This window comes from Oryctolagus cuniculus, chromosome 3 (genome assembly GCF_964237555.1).
Source record: "Oryctolagus cuniculus chromosome 3, mOryCun1.1, whole genome shotgun sequence".
NCBI lineage: Eukaryota > Metazoa > Chordata > Mammalia > Lagomorpha > Leporidae > Oryctolagus > Oryctolagus cuniculus.
This window is the reverse complement of record NC_091434.1, coordinates 171,529,624-171,550,425: the sequence shown is the minus strand read 5'-3', so window position 1 is coordinate 171,550,425 and position 20,802 is coordinate 171,529,624. Positions and strand designations below refer to the sequence as shown.

Here is a 20,802-nt window from a genome sequence, read left to right as displayed (position 1 = left end):
TCACCAACCACAAGCTCATCCTTTGGGGTGTCACCAACCAGATGTTGGTGTCTGGGTGTGACCCAGACCCAGGGGACCCTGGGTGTGGCCAATCGTGGTGCAGTAGTGTGGATGAAGTAATGCAGTAGTGAGCTGGTTGGCTGCTTCTTATGATGTAGTGTCCCCCAGTCCTTATCAGGCCTCAGCACCTGTGTCTGTTCTGACAGATGGTCTGAGCAGTTCCTGGTGCCTAGTGGCCTTAGCTTAAGAAACTCCATTTTGGTTTTGCGTTTTCTCTTTCTCTTTGGGTTAGCGGTGCTCTGTAACTCTTTTGGGACTCCTGTGGGATTCCCCACATCTACCAAGATCACCAGTAAGTGACAAAAGAGGACAGGCAGTCTGGCCCTAAAGGTTGCCCACCTGAGACAGTAGCCATTGATGACCTGTGGCTATCAAGGACATGAAAGGAGGTGCTATGTGAACCATATGATTGGTTCCAAAGAGTTCGTTTCAAAAAAAAAAAAAAAAAAGGAAGGAAGGAAGGAAGGAAAGAAAGAAAGATAAATATCCTGTCACTATTGTATTGATGAGGCTGGTGTGGTGCAGAGGGTTAAACTGCTGCCTGGGATACCGTCATCCCTTACAGGCACCTGTCCTAGTCCTGGCTGCTCTGCTTCAAAACCAGCTCCCTGCCAGTGCTCCTGGGAAAGCAGCAGAAGATGGACTCCTGGTTGCACCCTGGCCAGCCCCAGATGTTGCTGTTGATCCAGTGGATGAAAGAGCTGTGTCCCTCTATGTGTGTTTGGGGGGGGAGGGAATCTCTGTCTCTTTCTATGTTAACTCTACCTTTCAAATAAATAAAACGCATCTTTTTAAAAAGTATATTGATTGGGGGCTAGCGCTGTGGCATAGTGGGTAAAGCCCCCACGTGCAATGATGGCATCCCATATGGGCACCACCAGTTAAAACCCAGCTGCTCCACTTCCAATCCAGCTCTCTGCTATGGCCTGGGAAAGCAGTAGAGGATGACCCAAGTCCTTGGGCCCCTGCCCCTGCATGGGAGACCTGGAAGAAGCTCCTGGCTCCTGGCTTCGGATTGGCTCAGCTCCAGCCATTGGGGTCATCTGGGGAGTGAACCAGCAGATGGAAGACTTCTCTGTCTCTGCCTCTGCCTCTCTGTAACTCTGACTTTCAAATAAATAAATGAATCTTTAAAAAAAAAAAAAGTATACTGATGATGTGCCAAAACGATAGTACCCTGGATCTACTGCATTAAATAAAAGGTATAGGCTGGCACCGCGGCTCACTAGGCTAATCTTCCACCTAGCGGTGCCGGCACACCGGGTTCTAGTCCCGGTTGGGGCACCGGATTCTGTCCCGGTTGCCCCTCTTCCAGGCCAGCCCTCTGCTGTGGCCTGTGAGTGCAGTGGAGGATGGCCCAAGTGCTTGGGCCCTGCACCCCCTGGGAGACCAGGATAAGTACCTGGCTCCTGCCATCGGATCAGCGCAGTGTGCTGGCCGCAGCGGCCATTGGAGGGTGAACCAACGGCAAAAGGAAGACCTTTCTCTCTGTCTCTCACTGTCCACTCTGCCTGTCAAAAAAAAAAATTAAATAAAAGGTATTATTAAAATCAATTGCACCTATTTCTTTTTACTTTAATGTGCTACTAGGAAATTTTAAATTTGACTTGTGGGACTCGCATTCTACCCCTGTGGGAGAGTTCTGCCATTCACCACCCTGTGGCTTGGAGTGAGTGAGCACTGGTTCAGCCAACGCAAGGAGGACTCCAAGCACAGAGCACCAAGCCCCCAGCAGCTATGTATGACTGTGATTCTTATTAGTGAAATTAATGATTTTCACCTTTTCAAACAACTTTTTTAGGTTTGTTTTATTTCTCTAAAAGGCAGAGTGACAGAGAGAGAGGGAAAAACAGAATGCAAGAGAGATCTTCCGTCTGCTGGCTCATTCTCCTACTGGCTACAATAGCCAGGGCTTGGCCAGGCAGAAGTCAAGAGCCAGGAACCCCATCCAGGTGTTCCACGTGCGTGGCAGGAGTCTGAGGTCTCGGGCCATCCTCCTCCACTGTCTTCCCAGGTGCATTAGCAGGAAGCTGGACAGGAAGCAGAGCAGCCAGGACTCCAACAGGCTCTCTGACGTGGAATCTGGACATCAGTGACTTAACCTGATGCACCACAATGCCAGCTCCTCAAATTCTTGTAACAGATAAAAGAGGAGCTCCGATTGAAGGGATGAGACCCTCAAGAGTTCATCTCCAACAGCCCACTCATCCTGCCGCCCTCCACAAGCAGGAATCCCACAATGTTAAGTGACTTTTTTTTTTTTTTTTTTTGACAGGTAGAGTGGACAGTGAGAGAGACAGAGAGAAAGGTCTTCCTTTGCTGTTGGTTCACCCTCCAATGGCCGCCGCGGCCGGCGCACCGCACTGATCCGATGGCAGGAGCCAGGTACTTATGCTGGTCTCCCATGGGGTGCAGGGCCCAAGCACTTGGGCCATCCTCCACTGCACTCCCTGGCCACAGCAGAGAGCTGGCCTGGAAGAGGGGCAACCGGGACAGAATCCGGTGCCCCGACCGGGACTAGAACCCGGTGTGCCAGCGCCACTAGGTGGAGGATTAGCCTGTTGAGCCGCGGCGCCGGCACACGTTAAGTGACTTTTAAATGTGCTGTCTGCGGTTTCATACAAGGTGAGAAAGTCATACTGGACAAAATTAAGGTGTCTACGGAAGCACTTTTCAAATGATCATGGGAAAACACTACCATTTTGCTTGTGAGAATCACATTGGTCTGGTCCCAGGTTCCCTGTCTGTCTCTTGCCCAGAGAAATAATAAAAAGAAGAAGTTAATGTAGTTCTCCTGAAACCCCAATTAGTCCGACAAGAATGGGTTGTTATTAAAAAAAAAAATGAGCAGGGAGCCGGCGCCGTGGCTCAATAGGCTAATCCTCCACCTTGCGGCGCCGGCACACCGGGTTCTAGTCCCGGTTGGGGCGCCGGATTCTGTCCCGGTTGCCCCTCTTCCAGGCCAGCTCTCTGCTATGGCCAGGGAGTGCAGTGGAGGATGGCCCAGGTGCTTGGGCCCTGCACCCCATGGGAGACCAGGAAAAGCACCTGGCTCCTGGCTCCTGCCAGGATCAGCGCGGTGCGCCGGCTGCAGCGGCGGCCATTGGAGGGTGAACCAGCGGCAAAGGAAGACCTTTCTCTCTCTGTCTCTCTCTCTCACTGTCCACTCTGCCTGTCAAAAAAAAAAAAAAAAAAAGAGCTTGACCTTGAATCTTCTGGCTTCCTGTTTCACCGAAGGATCTCTTTTATTGTGATGCTGCTCCCCATGGCCCTAATAAGAGCCAATGAGATGCCAATGCCATGCCCTTGGGCCTCTAGAATGGTAAAATAAATAAACCTCTTTTCTCTATAGCTGACCCAGCCTTGGGTATTTTGTCACAGTGATGAACACGGGTGGGGAGTCCTCTGACCCCCGAATCCTCACCCACACACGTTCACACACACGCCTACACACCTCTCCACTTCTGCTCCCTTACAAGTGCAACGACCCCTCTCCCAGCCAGAGCCCAGGGAAGACTCAGCACCCAGACGCCTAGGTCTAGCTCCAGAGACGGGCACCCATGACACCCGGCCCAGGCACCACAACGCTCTTGCTGTCCTGAAGGCAGCCTCCTCCCAGCCCTTCCTCCCGTCAGCCTGGCTCGGGTGCAGTGTGTGTGGACGCGGAGAGCAGCCAACGCTTCACCGGGCTCTCTAACAAGTTCCGCGGGTCTGTTTGTGAAAGAAAAATTCCAGTGGGCGCATCCAACACATGGAAGTCAAGAGCAGAAATTATATTTATCCACCCCACTGCCAGGGAGATCACATGCCCCGTGAGTCACTCCAGATGTGCTCAAAAACAGTCTCTGTGTGGAAGCCCGGTCCCCCAATCCCAGAGAGAGCTGGATTAAGAGAGGTGCCGGCTCCCGTCCCACCCAGGAGCAGCCGCCTGCCTCCGCCCTCCTGAGGCCAGGCGAGGGCACCTCGGCTCTTCCTGAAAGCCAAGCGAGTGGCGAGCCATCGTCTCCCGGGCAGCATCGGCTTTCGCGAGCGTACCTGTAGCCACCGGGGTCCCCTCGGCTAGAAAGGGCCGCTTTCTCACCTTGGCAGACAAGATGTGTTGGAAGACGCTGCTGCTTCTGCTGTTGTATTACAATGCGCAGGCTACCGTGTCCCACAGGTGGAGCAGGGGTGAGTTGCTTTTTATTCTTTTGTTGGTTTGATGCTGTCTTTTCTTTCTTGAAGACAATCAGGGACTTGGAGGGGAAGGAAGGGGTGGGAAGGAAATTAGAAGCCCCACCACACCCTCCTAATATCTCTGCCCATTGCTTTACGCTTCTGGGCTTCTTATAAAAAGGGAGTGGGAAAATGACACTGAGAAAAATCAAAGCCACTGCTCTGGGCCCTTGGCCAAGGCGGAGAATGCAGAGAGCAACCCTCCCGCCCCGGGCAGGCCAGACAGAACTCACTGCTGCTTCACCGGACGTGGGCGTGCTTCCTGCAGGTCCCCCCACGCTGCTGCAGCTCGGGCAGGGCGTCGAGAGCAGGTGCTGCGGCCTGTAGCTGAAAGGCCGGAACACGGGTGCTGGGAGGCAGGAGGCCTCTCCAGGCTGCCTCCTGACCACAGGTGCACGCGACTAGGCAAGCAGGTAGAGCTGGCTCCGTGGCAGGCAAGGACAGACAAACCCCTCCGCACCTGCTACGCATGGGCCCTGCTACTCCCACCAGCCCCTCACCAATCCACGGAAGACAGGGTCGCCAGCAGAAACTCTTGTCTCACTGCCTGTCCCCGAGGAGGTGGCCCTCAGACCTGGGGTGACACCGTTCCTCCACACTCCCGGGACTGGCTCTGCTTGGCAGACACTGGCAGCACCCCCAGCCGATCAATCGTTCTTAGGAAATGAGGGTCCAACGTTGTTGCCCACTCTTGGCCCCCAATCTATAGGGAGGCCTTCCCACCCCCAAAAGCCGGCCGAGAACCGGAAGAAGGATGGGGCTCCTTCAGGTCAGGCTCGGGGGTGCTCCTCGCGCTCCCACTAGCACCGCGGCGTGGGACGGGATGAGCCCCCTGCTGTCAAGGGCAGTGTCAGGAAAGGAGTGAGCAACACAGAGGAGCCTGCCCTGAAGGCGGGGGTGGGGAGTGGGGCAAAGCCACTGTGCTTATTTCGGTTTTTAGTGCCTCACGGTTCAGCCCGGTATTAGGGACCTGCCCTCCTCTGAGCTGAGCTGTGAAATAATTTTTGCCCAGAGGCAAATAATGCAGCCTTTTACCCTTTCTTTTCATACCAACACTGCATATAAACACACACACACACACACACACACCTGCTCATGGTGTGCACACACATTGGGAGAGGCACAGTGCAAAGATGTCCCAGGGTTGGATTCTACTACCTCCTCCCTTGTCCCGTCTACTGACCTTGCCTATTGAAAAGGGATAACCCAGGCTGTTGGAAAACCAGAAGGGATCTTGAACTCACAATACGGCTTGTAAGCACGGATCGTGAGCTACCCTGCAAGGGACCCAGATTGAAGGCAGCCACAGCTGTGTGATCGCTGGCCAATCTCGGAACTTCTCTGAGCTTTGCTAACAACTGCCCCTCGCAGTGTAACTGAGAGGCCCAGATTAAAAAATGTGAGTGAGAATGCTTTCTAAATGACACAGCACCCTGTAAATGCCGGCTCAAACATGAAACTCCTTCCTTAAAGACAAGTCTGGGGCTCTCAAAAGAGGGTCCAACAGCAACACTGTGGCCCAGCCCCCTCCTCACTGGGGAAGGGCTGTCCCAATCGCTGGAGAGACCCAAGGCCAGCAGGACCAGCACAGAGGGCGCAGTGAGCCCACGGATGCAAAGTGCTGGAGCAGTGGCCCTAACCCGCGTTCAGAGTCAGCAGCTGATGTGGAATCCTTCCACCAGCTTCGGAAGTCGTCCCTGTAGCTGATTCCCTGCATTTTGAACATTTTTTTTGCTAATTACCAAAAGGCACACACAATACTTGCCATTTTTTACGGATGGACTGGGAGTCACACCCAAATAAAGAACACTTTGGCCACATGTCCCTTGCTCTCACACCTTCGTCCTTCTCCCGCCCCGACTCCAGCTCCAGTTTAGAACGTCCTTTGGAAAGAGTGGGAGGACGCCCTCTGCCTACATGAGCCTCCTGCGCCATCCGTATGGCCTTGGCCCCCTACCCCCTACCCCTCCCCCGTCCCTGCTCCCCCTGCAGAAATGCAGAAAGAACCCAAAGACGTGCAGCTGCCCACAGGGCGCCCTCTCTCCTTCCACAGCCCCGCCTCTCTCAGAAATGCTCTCTAGGATCCGCCCTGGGAGGTAGCTTCCACGCCAGGATCCAGGGTTGCCCAATTCCCGCCCTGCCTGCTTGATTACCACCGAATGACTCACCTGCGGTCAGGGCCAACCCGGGGCGCCCGATGTCTCTCCCTCTCTCTCTCTCTCTCTCTCTCACACACACACACACACACAGTGGCCGGATTCCCCACACACCCCAGTCCTGCGGAAGCACTGCTTCCCAAGGGAGCCCTAGCCAGACTTCAAAAAATTAAAGTATATGTATATATAATTTTTAAAAGATTTATTTATTCATTTGAAAGCGTTATGGGGCAGGGGGAGAGAGAAAGAGAGAGAGAGGGTGAGAGAGAGAGATCTTCCATCTGTTGGTTCATCCCCCCCAGGCAGCCCAATGGCCAGGGTGAAGCCAGGCCAAGGTCAGGAGCCAGGAGCTGCATCCTGGTCTCCCACATGAGTGCGGGGCCCAAGCACTTGGGCCATCTGCTGCTGCTTTCTCCAGGTCTTTAGCAGGGAGCCGGATCAGAAGTGGAGAAGCTGGGACTTGACCCAGCACCCATATATGGGATGCCAGGATCTCAGGAGGCAGCTTTATCTTCTACCCACCATCTCGCCACTCCCCCTGGGCCGCCCTCCTAACCTAGTGGATCTTTCTAGCAACACCAGCTCCCCACGGGAGCACTCCAGGGAACCCCAGCACTCAGGGCCAAGACCCTGGCTTGCTCGGAACTCAGATTTCCAAAGGGCTGCCTTAGGAGCCAGAAAGTCAATGACATCAGGAGGACCTGGCGAGAGATCTTTCATGAATAAGAGCGTTTCCCTCCACACTCACTGTCATTTCCATACAGCTGCTTTAACCAGTTCATTCAGAACTCAGCTGTCTTTTGGCTTGAGCCGGTCTGCAGGCTGAATCCTTTCCCAACAGCCTTTCTAGGACAAATGTTAGGCACAGCTAAGTGGAAACAGCGGTGAGCCTTCATACTGCTCTGTTATCTGCAGGTCTAAGCCAGGAAGCCTGGAAGAGGCAGGTGTGGGGAGGCAGCAACAGCCTTCATTGAGAAGTTAAAAGCCACTTCTTCCTCGCCAGAACAGGGCCTCCTCTGAGCTGAGGAGGGGCTGAGGTAGAGACAGATGTCAACATCTAATGTCTGATCGTTGGCCAGGACCTGGAACCGCACATAAACCCCTGAATCGCCCCGTCAGGAAGAGAAGCAGGGCCAGTGCTGTGGTGTTGCAGGCTAAGATCTGCCTATGGATGGTGCCGGCATCCCAAATGGGCACCAGCTCCAGTCCCGGCTGCTCCACTTCCCACCCAGCTCTCTGCTGTGGCCTGGGAAAGCAGTGGAAAGTGGCTAGCATGCTTGGGCCCTGCACCCATGTGGGAGACCTGGAAGAAGCTCCTGGCTCCAGGCTTCAGATCGGCCCAGCTCCGGCCATTGAGGCCATTTGGGGAGTGAACCAGCAGGATGGAAGACCTTTCTCTCTGTCTCTCTCTCTCTCTCACTGTCTGTAACTCTACCTCTCAAATAAATAAATGAAATCTTAAAAAAAAAGAGAGAGAGAGAGAAGCATTGTGTAAATCACTCTGACTGAAAAGATTGGAATTTAGTGACAAGGATGGGTAATGTGTTTCTATGGGAATACCGCCATGAACAAAACAAAGTCCTATACCTTCACGGAGCTGATACCCTAGTGAGGGGAGACAGGCGATAAACACATACAGTAATTAGAGAGATGATACAGAGATACGGATTTACAGGAGGACATATAGATAAGAAATGGGGCTGTGGGATGGTGATAAAGTAGGGGCAGGAGTTAGAGTTAATTTTTAATATAGTAGGCACCGAGGGCCTCACTGAGGAGGTGATGAAAAACCTGAGAAGGGAGAGACTCACGTGCTCTCCAGAGGAAGAGCATTCCAGGAAGATGCGCAAAGGCCCTGTGGCAGAAGCCCGCCTGGTGCCCACAGGTGAGGAGGCGCCCGTGGCTGCAGTGCCATGAGCCTGGGCATGAGCGCAGCTCAGTCCAGGGAGGTGGTAGGAGTCAGCCGGGAGCCATCCGAGGAGCTGCGCTTCCCTGGAAGGCCACAAGGGGCAGCATCGTCAGACCTGCGTGCGCAGATTCCCTCCGGGTGCCGTGGGAAGAAGGCGGCGAGGGCCCGGGCCAAGGATGCACGCAGACACCCCGGGGAGGTGCGGCAGGCCAGGCGTGATGAGACCCAGCGGGAGCCACGGAAACCCAGGGCTAGGCTGGGAGATTGCCGGTGAGGGCAGCAAAGTGAGGGCGACTCCTGAGCCGCCGAGCCGAGCGACGGGACACGACCAGGAGGGCTGTGCGCGCGTGTGTGGTGTGTGTCGAGTATGTGTTGTGTCGTGAGTGTGTTCTGTATGTGTGTGTTGTGTGGGAATGCGTTGTGTGTGTTGTGTGTGTGTGTGTGTTGTGTGAGTGTGTGTGTTGTTATGTGTGCATATTGTGTGTTGTGTGTGTTGTCATGTGTTGTGTGAATGTGTGTTGTGTTTGTTGTGTTGTGTGTGTCATGTGGGTGTGTGTTGTGTGTTATTTGTGTGTTGTATGTGTTGTTATGTAGTGTGTGTTGTGTGTGTTGTGTGTTGTGTGTTGCATTGTGTTATATGTATGTGTTGTGTGTGTTGTGTTGTTTGTTGTATGTGAATGTGTTGTGTGTGTCATGTGGGTGTGTGTTGCATTATGTGTGAGTGTGTGTTGTATATGTTGTGTGTGTCGTGTTGTGAGTGTGTGTTGTGTGGTGTGTCATGTGTGTTGTGTGTTAAGTGTGTTGTGTGTGAATGTGTTTTGCATGTGTCATGTAGGTGTGTGTTGTGTTGTATGAGTTCTGTATTTTGTATGTGTTGTGTGTGAATGTGTTGTGTTGTGAGTATGTGTTGTGATTGTTGTGTGTGAATGTGTGTTGTAGGTGTCATATGTGTGTGTTGTGTTATGTGTTGTGTTGTTTGTTGTGTGTGAATGTGTGTTGTGTGTCACGTGGGTGTGTGTTACGTGTTATGTGTGCTGTGTTGTTTGTTGTGTGTGAATGTGTTGTGTGTGTCACGTGGGTGTGATGTGTGTGTTATATATGTTGTGTGTGTCATGTTGTGAGTGTGTTGTGTGTTATGTGTGTTGTCTGTGAATGTGTGTTGTATGTGTTATGTAGGTATGTGTTGTGTGTGTTGTGTTGTATGTGTTCTATATTTTGTTGTGTGTGTTGTGTGAATGTGTTGTGTTGTGTGTGGGTATGTGTTGTGTTTGTTGTGTGTGAATGTGTTGTGTGTCACATGAGTGTGTGTTGTGTTGTTTGTTGTGTGTCAATGTGTGTTGTGTGTGTCACGTGGGTGTGTTATGTGTGAGTGTGTTTTGTATGTGTTGTGTGTCGTGTTGTGTTTGTTGTGTGTTAAGTGTGTTGTGTGTGAATGTGTGTTGTATGTTTCATGTAGGTGTGGTGTAAGCATGTGTTGTGTGTGTGTCGTATGTTGTATATTTTGTTGTGTGTGTTGTGTGAATGTGTTGTGTTGTGTGTATGTGTTGTGTTTGTTGTGTGTTGTCCGTGTCATGTGGGTATGTGTTGTGTGTTACGTGTGTTGTGTTGTTTGTTGTGTGTGAATGTGTTGTGTGTGTCACATGGGTGTGTGTTACGTGTGAGTGTGTGTTGTATGTGTTGTGTGTCGTGTTGTGTGTTAAGTTGTGTGTGAATGTGTGTTGTATGTGTCATGTAGGTGTGTGTTGTGTGAATGTGTGTGTGTTGTGTGAATGTGTGTGTGTTGTGTGTGTGTGTGCCCACGCTGAGGGTTGAGGATACAGTAAGGAGAAATGACAAACTGCAAACGCACCAGATTTCACCAGGCCGCTGGGAACACAGCACCGGAGTCCACCCGGAAGTGAGTGTGGCCCCAGCGAGGACAGCGCTCAGAGCCGGGCCTGCGTGCTGCGGATCAGGGGGCAGGCGGGCAGGAAGTGAGGACGGAAGTGAGGGTGGCCAGCATCGAGGACAGCGCTCAGAGCCGGGCCTGCGAGCTGCGGAACAGGGGGCAGACGGGCAGGAAGCGAGGACGGAAGTGAGTGTGGCCCCAGCGAGGACAGCGCTCAGAGCCGGGCCTGCGAGCTGCGGAACAGGGGGCAGACGGGCAGGAAGCGAGGACGGAAGTGAGGGTGGCCCCAGCGAGGACAGCGCTCAGAGCCGGGCCTGCGAGCTGCGGAACAGGGGGCAGACGGGCAGGAAGCGAGGACGGAAGTGAGGGTGGCCCCAGCGAGGACAGCGCTCAGAGCCGGGCCTGCGAGCTGCGAAACAGGGGAGGGCAGACGGGCAGGAAGTGAGGACGGAGGGAGCAGCAGCACTGGAGAAGTGGGTGCCCGTGTGGGGCGAGTGGGCGCGAGCGTGGGGCGAGCGCACATCACAGGGGCTGTTCTCCTCCAGCCACGCGGGTGCTTGGGGCCAAGCCTAGAACCGGTGGAGCTGGGCCGTGCCTGGGCCAGGAGAAAGGAACAGGGAGACAGCAATCAAGGATCCACGCAAGCCAGCGGGGCCTACAGGCTGTAGCAATTTGGCCTGATACACACACATTGTTATAAAGCAAAGTTTGAGCTTTTACAAATGCTTGTGATTCATTTAAGGATATGTGAGGTTTTTGTTGATTTATTTGAAAGGCAGAGTTAGAGAGACGTAGAGAGATCATCCATCTGCCGGTTCATTCCCAAAATGGCCACAGTGGTCGGGGGCTGAGCCAGGCTAAAGCGAGGAGCCCAGAACTCCATCTAGATCTCCCACATGGGTGCAGGGGACGAAGCATTTGGACCATCTTCCGCTGCTTTCCCAGGAACATTAGGAGGGACATGGATCAGAAGCGGAACAGTTGGGGGCCAGCACTGTGGCACAGCAGGTAAAGCCACCACCCGCAACACCAGTGGCCCGTATGGGTGCCAGTTCCAGACCCAGCTGCTCCACTTCCGATCCAGCTGCCTGCTGATGCATCTGGGCAAGCAGCAGAGCGTGACCCAAGTGCTTGGGCCCCTGCACCCATGTGGAAGTCCCAGAAGAAGCTCCAGGCTCCTAGCTTCAGCCTAGCACAGCCCTGGCCATTTGCAGCCATTTGGGGAATGAACCAGTGGATGGAAGATTCTCTCTCTCTCTCTCTCTCTCTCTCTCTGAGTGTCTGTAACCATGCCATTCAAATATTTTACAAAATAAATCTTAAAAAAAAAAAAGTGGAGTGGCTGGGACTCACGCCAGGGCTCACATAGGATGCTGGCGTCCCAGGCAATTGCTTACCCTGCTACCATAACACCGGCCCTAAGACTATGACAGCAAATGCATTCGCTCATTCATAATTCACTGGCTGCCCTTCTTGTAGTTACTTAGAACTTCGGATTGCCTGGTCTTTGGGCAGAGGCACCCACATAAACACATAACTGATCACCCCCTGGGTGAGACTGGGTTTTAGGGTCCCAGAGATCTGAGTTACAGCCTAGTCCTACCTCAAACAAATCGGGTGGAAGGATTCCTGAGCCGCCTAGTTTCTTCATCTATGAAACAGGAAGTGAGTACCTACCTCCTAGGAACACAGGGACAGCACAAGGCGCATAGACAGGCACCCAGTGCTCCCGAGCCGCACACCGTACAACTTCAATGTGAGGTCCAAAGTTGTCTCCCACCAGGTGACGAGGACAGAACACACGGTTACCTGGGAGCCTTGAACCTCTGACTCCGCTCCTGGACTAACCTGGGCCGTGTGGCGTGACCTTCAGCAAGGGAATCACTTGTTCTACGCTGGTCGGTCCAACCTTTCAGAGGCCAGGAGCCCGTGCCAAGGGCCAGCCTGGGCAGTGGTCTCACAGGCAAGGAGACGACATGCAGCTCAGGTGTCCCCCAGGACAGAGGCACATCCAGGAGGGTGAGCGGGGCGGGGGTGTGGACTGATGTAGAAAGCAAACGGACTGGGTTTGACACCAAGCGGGAGGTGCACAAAGCCAGGAGTTCGGACGCCCACGCCTCTGCAGCCTTGGCTGTGGCTCGGTGCTCAGGTGACCTGTGGCGAGCAGGAAGCCGAACCTGAGATGACCTCCATCCATGCGGGAGACAAGACAGACGGGATGGGAAGAAAGCCCGGCAAAGCCTCCAGTCTCCAGGGCTGTGGTTGTGCTTCTTCGCGTCTAGCTCACGGTCTAGAAGTCATTCCTGGCCGGCGCCGCGGCTCACTAGGCTAATCCTCCGCCTTGCGGCGCCGGCACACCGGGTTCTAGTCCCGGTCGGGGCGCCGGATTCTGTCCCAGTTGCCCTTCTTCCAGGCCAGCTCTCTGCTGTGGCCAGGGAGTGCAGTGGAGGATGGCCCAAGTGCTTGGGCCCTGCACCCCATGGGAGACCAGGAGAAGCACCTGGCTCCTGGCTCCTGCCATCAGATCAGCGCGGTGCGCCGGCCACAGCACACCTGCTGTGGCGGCCATTGGAGGGTGAACCAACGGCAAAGGAAGACCTTTGTCTCTCTCACTGTCCACTCTGCCTGTCAAAAAAAAAAAAAAAGAAGAAGAAGAAGAAGAAGAAGAAGAAGAAGAAGAAGAAGAAGAAGAAGTCATTCCTAAATCTGCATCGGGGCTGCACTCAGAGCTCCTGCATCACCCAGACCCCACGGTCACACAGGAGAAGCGCGGGCCCCTGCCCCATCCCTGCCTGGAGCTGGCCGTCCAGTGATAAAGGGGCAGGATGTGAAATGGGTAGAATGGATGCTGAAAGCACACGGAGACAGAGATGGGGAACAACAGCACACGGTGCGGCTGCCCCGAAGGCTCCCCAGGAAACTTGGATGTTTCTCCAACGCTGTCAGAGCTTCAAGCTTTGCATCCAGGTGGACAGCTCGGAGTCGGCCGGCCCTTGTCTCGCCGTGGCTGTGTCTGGCAGGGTTGAGCCTTCATCATGGACAAGAACATCCCAGGGTGCCTAGACATTCAATTGTTAATCTCTGTGGGTTTAAAAAGAAAAAAAATATGGATTTATCTGAAAAGCAGAGTGACAGAGAGAGAGAGAGCGAGCAAGCTTCCGTCTGCTGCTTCACTCCCCAAATGGCCACAGCAGCTGGAGTTGGGCCAGGCCGAAGCCAGGAGGCTGGCATTCCAGCCAGATCTCCCTTGTGGGTGCTGGGGCCCGAGCACTTGGGCCGTCTTCCGCTGCTTTCCCAGGCGCCTTAGCAGGGAGCTGGATTGGAAGTGGAGCAGCTGGGACTCAAACCTGCACTCCAATGTGGGATGCTGGTGTGACAGGCGGCAGCTTAAGCAGCTGTGTCGCAACATCAACCCCACTTCTGCATCCATACACTGCGTCCACCGAGCGGCTCCTCACCCACCTCCAGCGTCTCCAGGGGAGATGGATTTGTCCTCTCCAGGTCTCGCCTCACATAGAGTTAGGCATGGGCAGCTGCAGAGTCAATGACACCCCAGCCCCAGGGCTGGCTGCCCTCCAGCCACCTGCGGGGGCACAAGCACCCGCACCTCTGCCCGACGCCCAGGGTCAAAGCAGCTACGGAAACGTGACGGCAATTACTGCCAGGGCTGAAGGGGCGGGGAGGGAGGGACCCGCCTTTAAGATTCCTGTGCTCCCCATACAGACCTCCCAGAGCAAGAGTCTGCACACTGGAGCCCTGTCTAATGCTAACCTCCAGAGGGAGGCATTATTAAGGAGGCGAACGAGGGCTATTGGAAACAAGTGTTCCCATTTTCAGGCTAAGCTTTGAATCGGAAGCATTTTCTTCTCGACCCTTTGAGAACTCGGGGTTCACCTGGCGCGAGCACGCTACCGCAGCATTGCCGTGTGCAGACAAGCCATTGAGTGAGGAAGTGCAGGTCTAGGGCAGAGAATGGCTTCCCAGGAGGTGGCCACCCTGTGATTACAGGGGCAGAAAGGCCTCCACATCCACGCCACTCCCTCCCTGTCCCCTCCCCATCCGCCTAGCGGTGAATGTTTTTAAAAGGGAACAATACCTTCAACTTTGCAACAAGAGAGAACTTCTGGGAGCAGAATTAAAGAAGCAAAATGGATCTCACAGATAGATCCTACGCTGAAAAGGGGTTTCATCCATGCTTTCTGGATGGGAAGAGGAGTTGGGCACAGAGCAAGAAACAGGGCACGCCCCAGGCGAGACCCGTCTAGGCCCGCTGTGAGCCTGGTTCCATGTCTACTGAAGAGAAAGCAGAGGCAACGTCTACACCCTCTTTGTGCCTCCACCTACAGCCTCCAACAGCATGATGCCCTTGGTCTCTTCAGATGTCTCTGGGAGGCCCGCTGGAGTGAGCCTTGAACTGTTTTATGGTACAAGGGCTCCACCTGCTTATCAGGGACCTGGGCCACCCAGTGGTTATCGATGCTGGCTGCCACTGTCACCTGGAAGCTGTCAAAGTTCCGATGCCACCCCCAGGGAACCCCTAAGGTGGCCTAGGGTGTGAGCTTCAGTTGTGAGAGGTTCCCGGGTGATGCTGCAGCAAAGTCAGGTTGATGACCACTGGGCTAGCCCAAAGCGGACACCCAGCAGGGGCAGTGGCTTCTGTACAACTTCACAAGCACAGTCCAAGCGCCTCCTGATGAGGACAGTGATCCTCTACCCCGGGAAGACGTACAAAACCTAACGTCCCCAGTACACCCTGGCTCTGCGGAATCGGCATCCTGGAGCTGGGACCAGGGGTCAGTATTTTTATTTTTAATTTTATTTTTATTTTTATTTTTGACAGGCAGAGTAGACAGTGAGAGAGAGAGACAGAGAGAAAGGTCTTCCTTTGCCCTTGGTTCACCCTCCAATGGCCGCCGCAGCCAGCGCACCGCGCTGATCTGAAGGCAGGAGTCAGGTGCTTCTCCTGGTCTCCCATGGGGTGCAGGGCCCAAGCACTTGGGCCATCCTCCACTGCACTCCCTGGCCACAGCAAAGAGCTGGCCTGGAAGAGGGGCAACTGGGAAAGAATCCGGCGCCCGACTGGGACTAGAACCCGGTGTGCCGGCGCCACAAGGCGGAGGATTAGCCTAGTGAGCCACGGTGCCGGCCGGGGTCAGTATTTTTTAACAGGTGATGCTAACGGTATGAACCAGCAGAGTCGGAGGTGCCTCACTCGCCTCAGCTCCCCTAAAACCACAGGCAGGGACCGTGGATGAACAGAAGCCAGGGGCTCCACGAGCCCTAACATCTAGGAAACTCCCCTAAGACCTGGGCTATTGCTCCGAGTTCAAAGGCTCCTTCCCACGCTGGTCGCACTGCAGGCCAGAGAGTCCTTCAGACAAGGATTCTGCCAGCCAGTAGCTAAGCCTAGTGCACTCCCTAGAAGCCTGCCAGGCTCTGCCACAGGTGCCCAAACACAAAGCCACATGTATCCCAGCCCCTGAGGAACTTGTGGTATGGAGCGTAACAAGCTACCTCCAACCAGCTCGTTTGCTGGGAAGTGGGAGATGGCTACAAAGAAGTTTTCGGGAAAGTTCCTGTGAGTTCAAGCTATTTCACCTTTTATCCCTTCTGCCGGAAATCCATCTTAAATGCGTGACGTGGTCCCTGCCTCCTACAACACAGCGCACCGGACACCACCAGGCCTTCTCCTCAGGGCTCCAAGCTCCGTCCCTGACCAGAGGAGTGGTCGTTTTCGGTTCTACTAGTTGTGCTTTGCACAACTTCAGGGGGCGCCACTCTGCCATCGCAGTCTTAGTTATGTCCTCCATTTTCTGGCAGATGACAATCAAATGTCTTGGAGAAACTGCACCTTTTGTTATCAGCTGGCAGCAGGTTTAGCAATCCTTGCAGCACAGGGGGGCTGTGGCGGTAGTCAGGGCTGTTTATCCCAGCCTGATAGGATCTCCGAGAACTGCAGCTTATAGCCAGCAGGCCTGTGCTTGGTAATAAATAGTCTATCTCCTCCCCCTGCTGGTCCCCAGCAAGCTCTAACTCTGGTTATCCCGCGTCTCTCTGTGCAACCCCTGGGGAGCAAGATTGACAAATCATTGACTGCAGGCTGAGTGCATTCTTAAACCACGGTGCCTGGGGGAAGCCTGAACTGGGCCTCACGGTCCCTCGGAGCCAGGTGTCCGGGTCTTGTGGCAGCTCTCTCCCTTTATTTTTGCCCTCTGTATATATTTTGGAGGCCAGCGTAGCCCTGATCCTTGATGAAGAGCAAGGAGAATGACTATAAAGCAGCACTTTATTCTGATAAAATAAAGCGCACAGGGGTGCAGTACTGTTGGAGAACAGTACAGAGGAATTTCCAAAAGTTCACGGAAAACGGAATTAAAAGATAAGACGATATGGGTGCACAAACATTTTGAAATCCAGTGCATAGATTATTCACCACACACATGTTCCCATGAGCTTTTTCAAGGCCTCTCATATACATGAACTTTAAAAAATTTGCACCAAAACAGACTTAACGCCACTCTCTCTGAACTCTTTGAGATACCCTCCTATCTTTAGGGACTTCTTTGTTGAATTTGGGACTTTAGCTTTGCTCACTTCTCTTCTGCACTATCTCTCTTTGCTTTAGTATAAATTCCTCAGGGCCTGCATATACCTAGGCACATGCATTTTTCAAAACTTTCTCAGGGGACCAGCACCGTGGAGTAGCAGGCATCTTATATGGTTGCTGGTTCATGTCTTGGCTGCTCCTCTTCCCATCCAGCTCTCTGCTGTGGCCTGAGAAAGCAGTAGAAGATAGGCCAAGTGCTTGGGCCCCTGCACCCATGTGGGAGACCCAGAAGAAGCTCCTGGCTCCTGGCTTCAGATTGAACCAGCTCTGGCCATAGTGGCCATCTGGGGAGTGAACCAGCAGATGAAAGACCTCTCTCTCTGTCTGTCTGTCTGTCTCTCTCTCTCTCTCTCTGTGCCTCTGTCTGTAATGATACCTCTCTGTCGCTCCCCCTCTTCGTGGAGGAACGACACTAAACCCTGCGCTGTTCTTTTGTCTGCTCGGCCCTCCCCGGGTTTGCTGCTGGTTCTTCCCGGGTTGGCTACCGTCCCTTCCACCTCTGTGGAAGGGCGGTTCCCCCTGCCACTTTCCCCACTTCCGCGGGGGAGCGGCACACCGCCGGCCGGCTCTCTCGGGGGCTGCACAGGTGTTCCTTCAGATAGATGTTCCCCATGCATGTTGTCTCTCTCCTCCTTTATAGTCCTCTTCCACCAATCCCAACTCTGCTACCCACACGCCGAGTACGCTGCTCTCCTCCAATCAGGAGCAGGTCCTACAGTTTATTGGTTGAACTGGAGGCAGCTTTGTAGAAGCTGTTTCCTCCTCTCCCAGCGCCATATTGTGGGAGAGCAGATGCATAGAATAAGTCTTAATTCCAGTAACTTAGTCTAGTCCAAGTTGCTCCCAGTTGCTCCCCACACTCTCAAGTAAACAAATAAAATCTTAAAAATAAACACACAAAAAAGATACCTTCTCAGGTGGGCCTGATGAGCCGCCAGGCTTGAAGCCACAGCAGGGTCTGATATCCCGAGGAGCTTTGCAGGACGTGCCAGGGGAGTCGGTCCCCATGCCCACTCTGTGTCCACCACCACGTTGCGTCGATGGCTTCTGAGACTCTCTGGCCACAGCAAGGCTAAGGAGGGAGAAGGGCAGTGTGGACACAGCCTCCCCGGAGCTCACGTTCTATTTCTTCCAGCCGTGCTGTTCCCTGCTGCCCATCGGCCGAAGAGGTCCTCGTCCCTGCCACTGAACCCAGTCCTGCAGAACTCCTTGGAGGAAGTGGAACTGCTCTACGAGGTAGGCAGACGGGACGGTCGTCAATCTGGGTCGCCTAGAAGGCACTGGGTCTTCTCGATGCTTTCTGGAGGAGTGACCTCCTAGAGACCCTGAACATGACTGGCCCCTGCTGCTGTGGGGAATGGTCTAGACTCGTTGCAGGGGTCACAGAGTCCTGCGGGTCCCAAAGCAGCCCTAGGACCTCCATTCCCCCCCTCCCCCCAGCAGGGAAGGAAGGCATCAGTCCAGTGGAGGCAAGATCAGTGCTTCGGTTTGATTCCTGGGAGTCACCACCAGCTATGAGGCACGACTCACCCACAGGGTCCAGGGTCTGGGTGCCATCACGCTGCCAGGCTTCCCTGTAGGCAGAGTGGGGCTTCTGGAAGCCCAGGGCCACCATGCAGGCTCTCTGTGCTCAACTCTGACCCCCGCCTCACTGAAAGTGCACCCCCACCCAACTACAGGGCACACGTCCTGAAGCTGCGCTGTCCGCCTCCCCGGCTCTGTGGCTCCAGATCTGAGCCTCAGCCCTGGCTCTGTCACCCCTCAGCCATGTGACCATGCACTGAGACTGCTGGGTTAAGAAAGAGATACTAGGGCTAATCTTCCGCCTTGTGGCGCCGGCACATCAGGTTCTAGTCCCGGTCGGGGCACCGGATCCTGTCCCGGTTGCCCCTCTTCCAGGCCAGCTCTCTGCTGTGGCCAGGGAGGGCAGTGGAGGATGGCCCAAGTGCTTGGGCCCTGCACCCCATGGGAGACCAGGAGAAGCACCTGGCTCCTGCCATCGGATCAGCGCAGTACGGCAGCCATTGGAGGGTGAACCAACGGCAAAGGAAGACCTTTCTCTCTGTCTCTGTCTCTCTCACTGTCCACTCTGCCTGTAAAAAAAAAAAAATAGAAAGAGATACTGTGCTCTAGCCACACCACTGAATCCTGCCGTGGGGAGCACAGTGGAAATGCCACGTCTCACACGTGGAAGTCACACAGCAGATCCTTGTTTGGCTGGTTTGTTAGAGATGGATTTGTTTCACTTGAAAGCCAGAGTGACAGAGAAAGAGATCTCCCACCCAGTGGCTCATTCTCCGCATGGCTGCAGTGGCCAGGGCTGGGTCAGGCTGACGCTGGGAGCCTGGCACTCGAGCCAACTCTCCCACGCGGGTGGCAGAGACTTAAGCACTTGGGCTGCTGCTTCCCAGGGACACAGGCAGGAAGCTGGCTCCAAAGTGGAGCAGCCAGGGCTCAAACTGCTGCTGGGATATGGGACACCAGCATTTGCAAGTGGTGGCTTAAGCCACTGTGCCACAGTGTCAGCACCCCCACCCCCACCCCCACGCCATCCATGTTTTAAGAAGATAAAAGACAGTACCACGCAGGAGGGAGCAGAACAGGGGCAAGATGGAGTCAGAGAGAAGAGTTAGGAATTGGAGTTCCTCCAGCTATGAGCATCTGTGAGGTGCCTGCTGTGTGCCTGGCCCTGCCCAGGGAAGGAGATGGCAGGCCCACCCAGCGCTTACCCTGAGCAGGCAGAGAGAGACACAGCCCAATCTCTGTATCCCACCCAACTCCTCGCACAATTCTCCTCATCCTTCAAATTCCGAGATTCTGATTTGGGAAATTACCCAGAAGAGCCGGTGTATGCATTAGGAGGTATGTGGTGGGTGGGATGGAGTTAGGGCGGCAGGGAACGGCACCAGACCCTGGAACCAGCGGTCCCCTAAACAGCAGCTCTGCAGCCGGCACCAGGCTGGGTGTGTCCACGCTTCGAGGCTCGGAAACATTGAGCAACTCTTGCCCCATTCCATGGGCAGTGGGAAAGGCAGGCCCGGAACCCTCATCTCTCTGGATTCCACAGCTTCTGCCCCCGCAGCCTCCCCGCGCGGATGCGGGTTGTGAGGAATGCGGCTTGGTCCTGAGCACGGCCCGCCCTCATGTCTTCCGCCTCCTGTGTTTCTCACCAGTTCCTGCTGGCCGAGCTGCGCATCAGCCCCGACCTGCACATCTCCATCAGGGACGAGGAGCTGGACTCCCTGCGCAAGGCCGCGGACTTCCGCGCCGTCTGCAACGATGTCATCCCCAAGCGCCTGCCGGACATCCGGCGGCTGAGCGCCAGCCTGGCCAGCCGCCCCGGCGTCCTCAGGAGGGAGGACTTTGAAAGGACCGTGCTGACCCTCGCCTATGCGGCCTACCGCACGGCGCTGTCCCAAGGGTATCAGAAGGACATCTGGGCCCAGTCCCTGGTCAGCCTCTTCCAGGCCCTGAGGCATGATCTGATGCGGTCCTCAGGCCCCCGGGCGGCTCCCTGAGAGCCTGGGCCCCTGGAGCAGGGACCTGCACACACAGCAATCCAGAAAGGCTTCCTTCTCTCTCTCCACCTACACAGCCCAGCAGGAAAACACGCCCAGCGACACAGATCGGCCGAGATAAAATACAAGGAGCCCCGATGCCCCTCTGCGCTTGGTAGCTTCCTGCCAGGCACATGTGCCGGGAGAAAGGGCCGCTGAGGTCCCTCCGGATGCCTGCCAGGCAGGATGCTTTGCCTGAGGTCATGCAGGAGTCTTAAGACAGGGTTCCCCGCAGAGCCATCGCTGGACACACCAGGAGTGAGGGCGGGAGAGAGAGAGGGCGGCAGAGAAGTGTGGGCACGGCACGAAGATGGGGTGAGGGGACAGCGGCCTGGAGCTGGCTTCCCAGCAGTCCCATAGTAAACTCGAAGAAGCTAGAGCTACACCCAAATAAATGCGTTGTGAGCCAA

General features: G+C 54.8%; 1 protein-coding gene across 1 annotated transcript; it reads left to right on the top strand.

The window, feature by feature from the left end:
* Positions 1–3,909: 3,909 nt before the first annotated feature.
* Positions 3,910–20,802, top strand: FAM180A (family with sequence similarity 180 member A). Its single transcript, XM_008258158.4, has 3 exons — positions 3,910–4,230; positions 17,971–18,071; positions 20,009–20,802. The coding sequence occupies exons 1-3, from the start codon at positions 4,155–4,157 to the stop codon at positions 20,351–20,353; spliced, it is 522 nt and encodes a 173-aa protein (XP_008256380.1). The 5' UTR covers positions 3,910–4,154; the 3' UTR covers positions 20,354–20,802.

Coding starts and splice junctions, on each gene's coding strand:
- FAM180A (XM_008258158.4), top strand. CDS start 4,155: ATGTGTTGGAAGACGCTGCTGCTTCTGCTGTTGTATTACAATGCGCAG. Junction 4,231..17,970: donor GTCCCACAGGTGGAGCAGGG/GTGAGTTGCTTT, acceptor TATTTCTTCCAG/CCGTGCTGTTCCCTGCTGCC. Junction 18,072..20,008: donor AAGTGGAACTGCTCTACGAG/GTAGGCAGACGG, acceptor GTTTCTCACCAG/TTCCTGCTGGCCGAGCTGCG.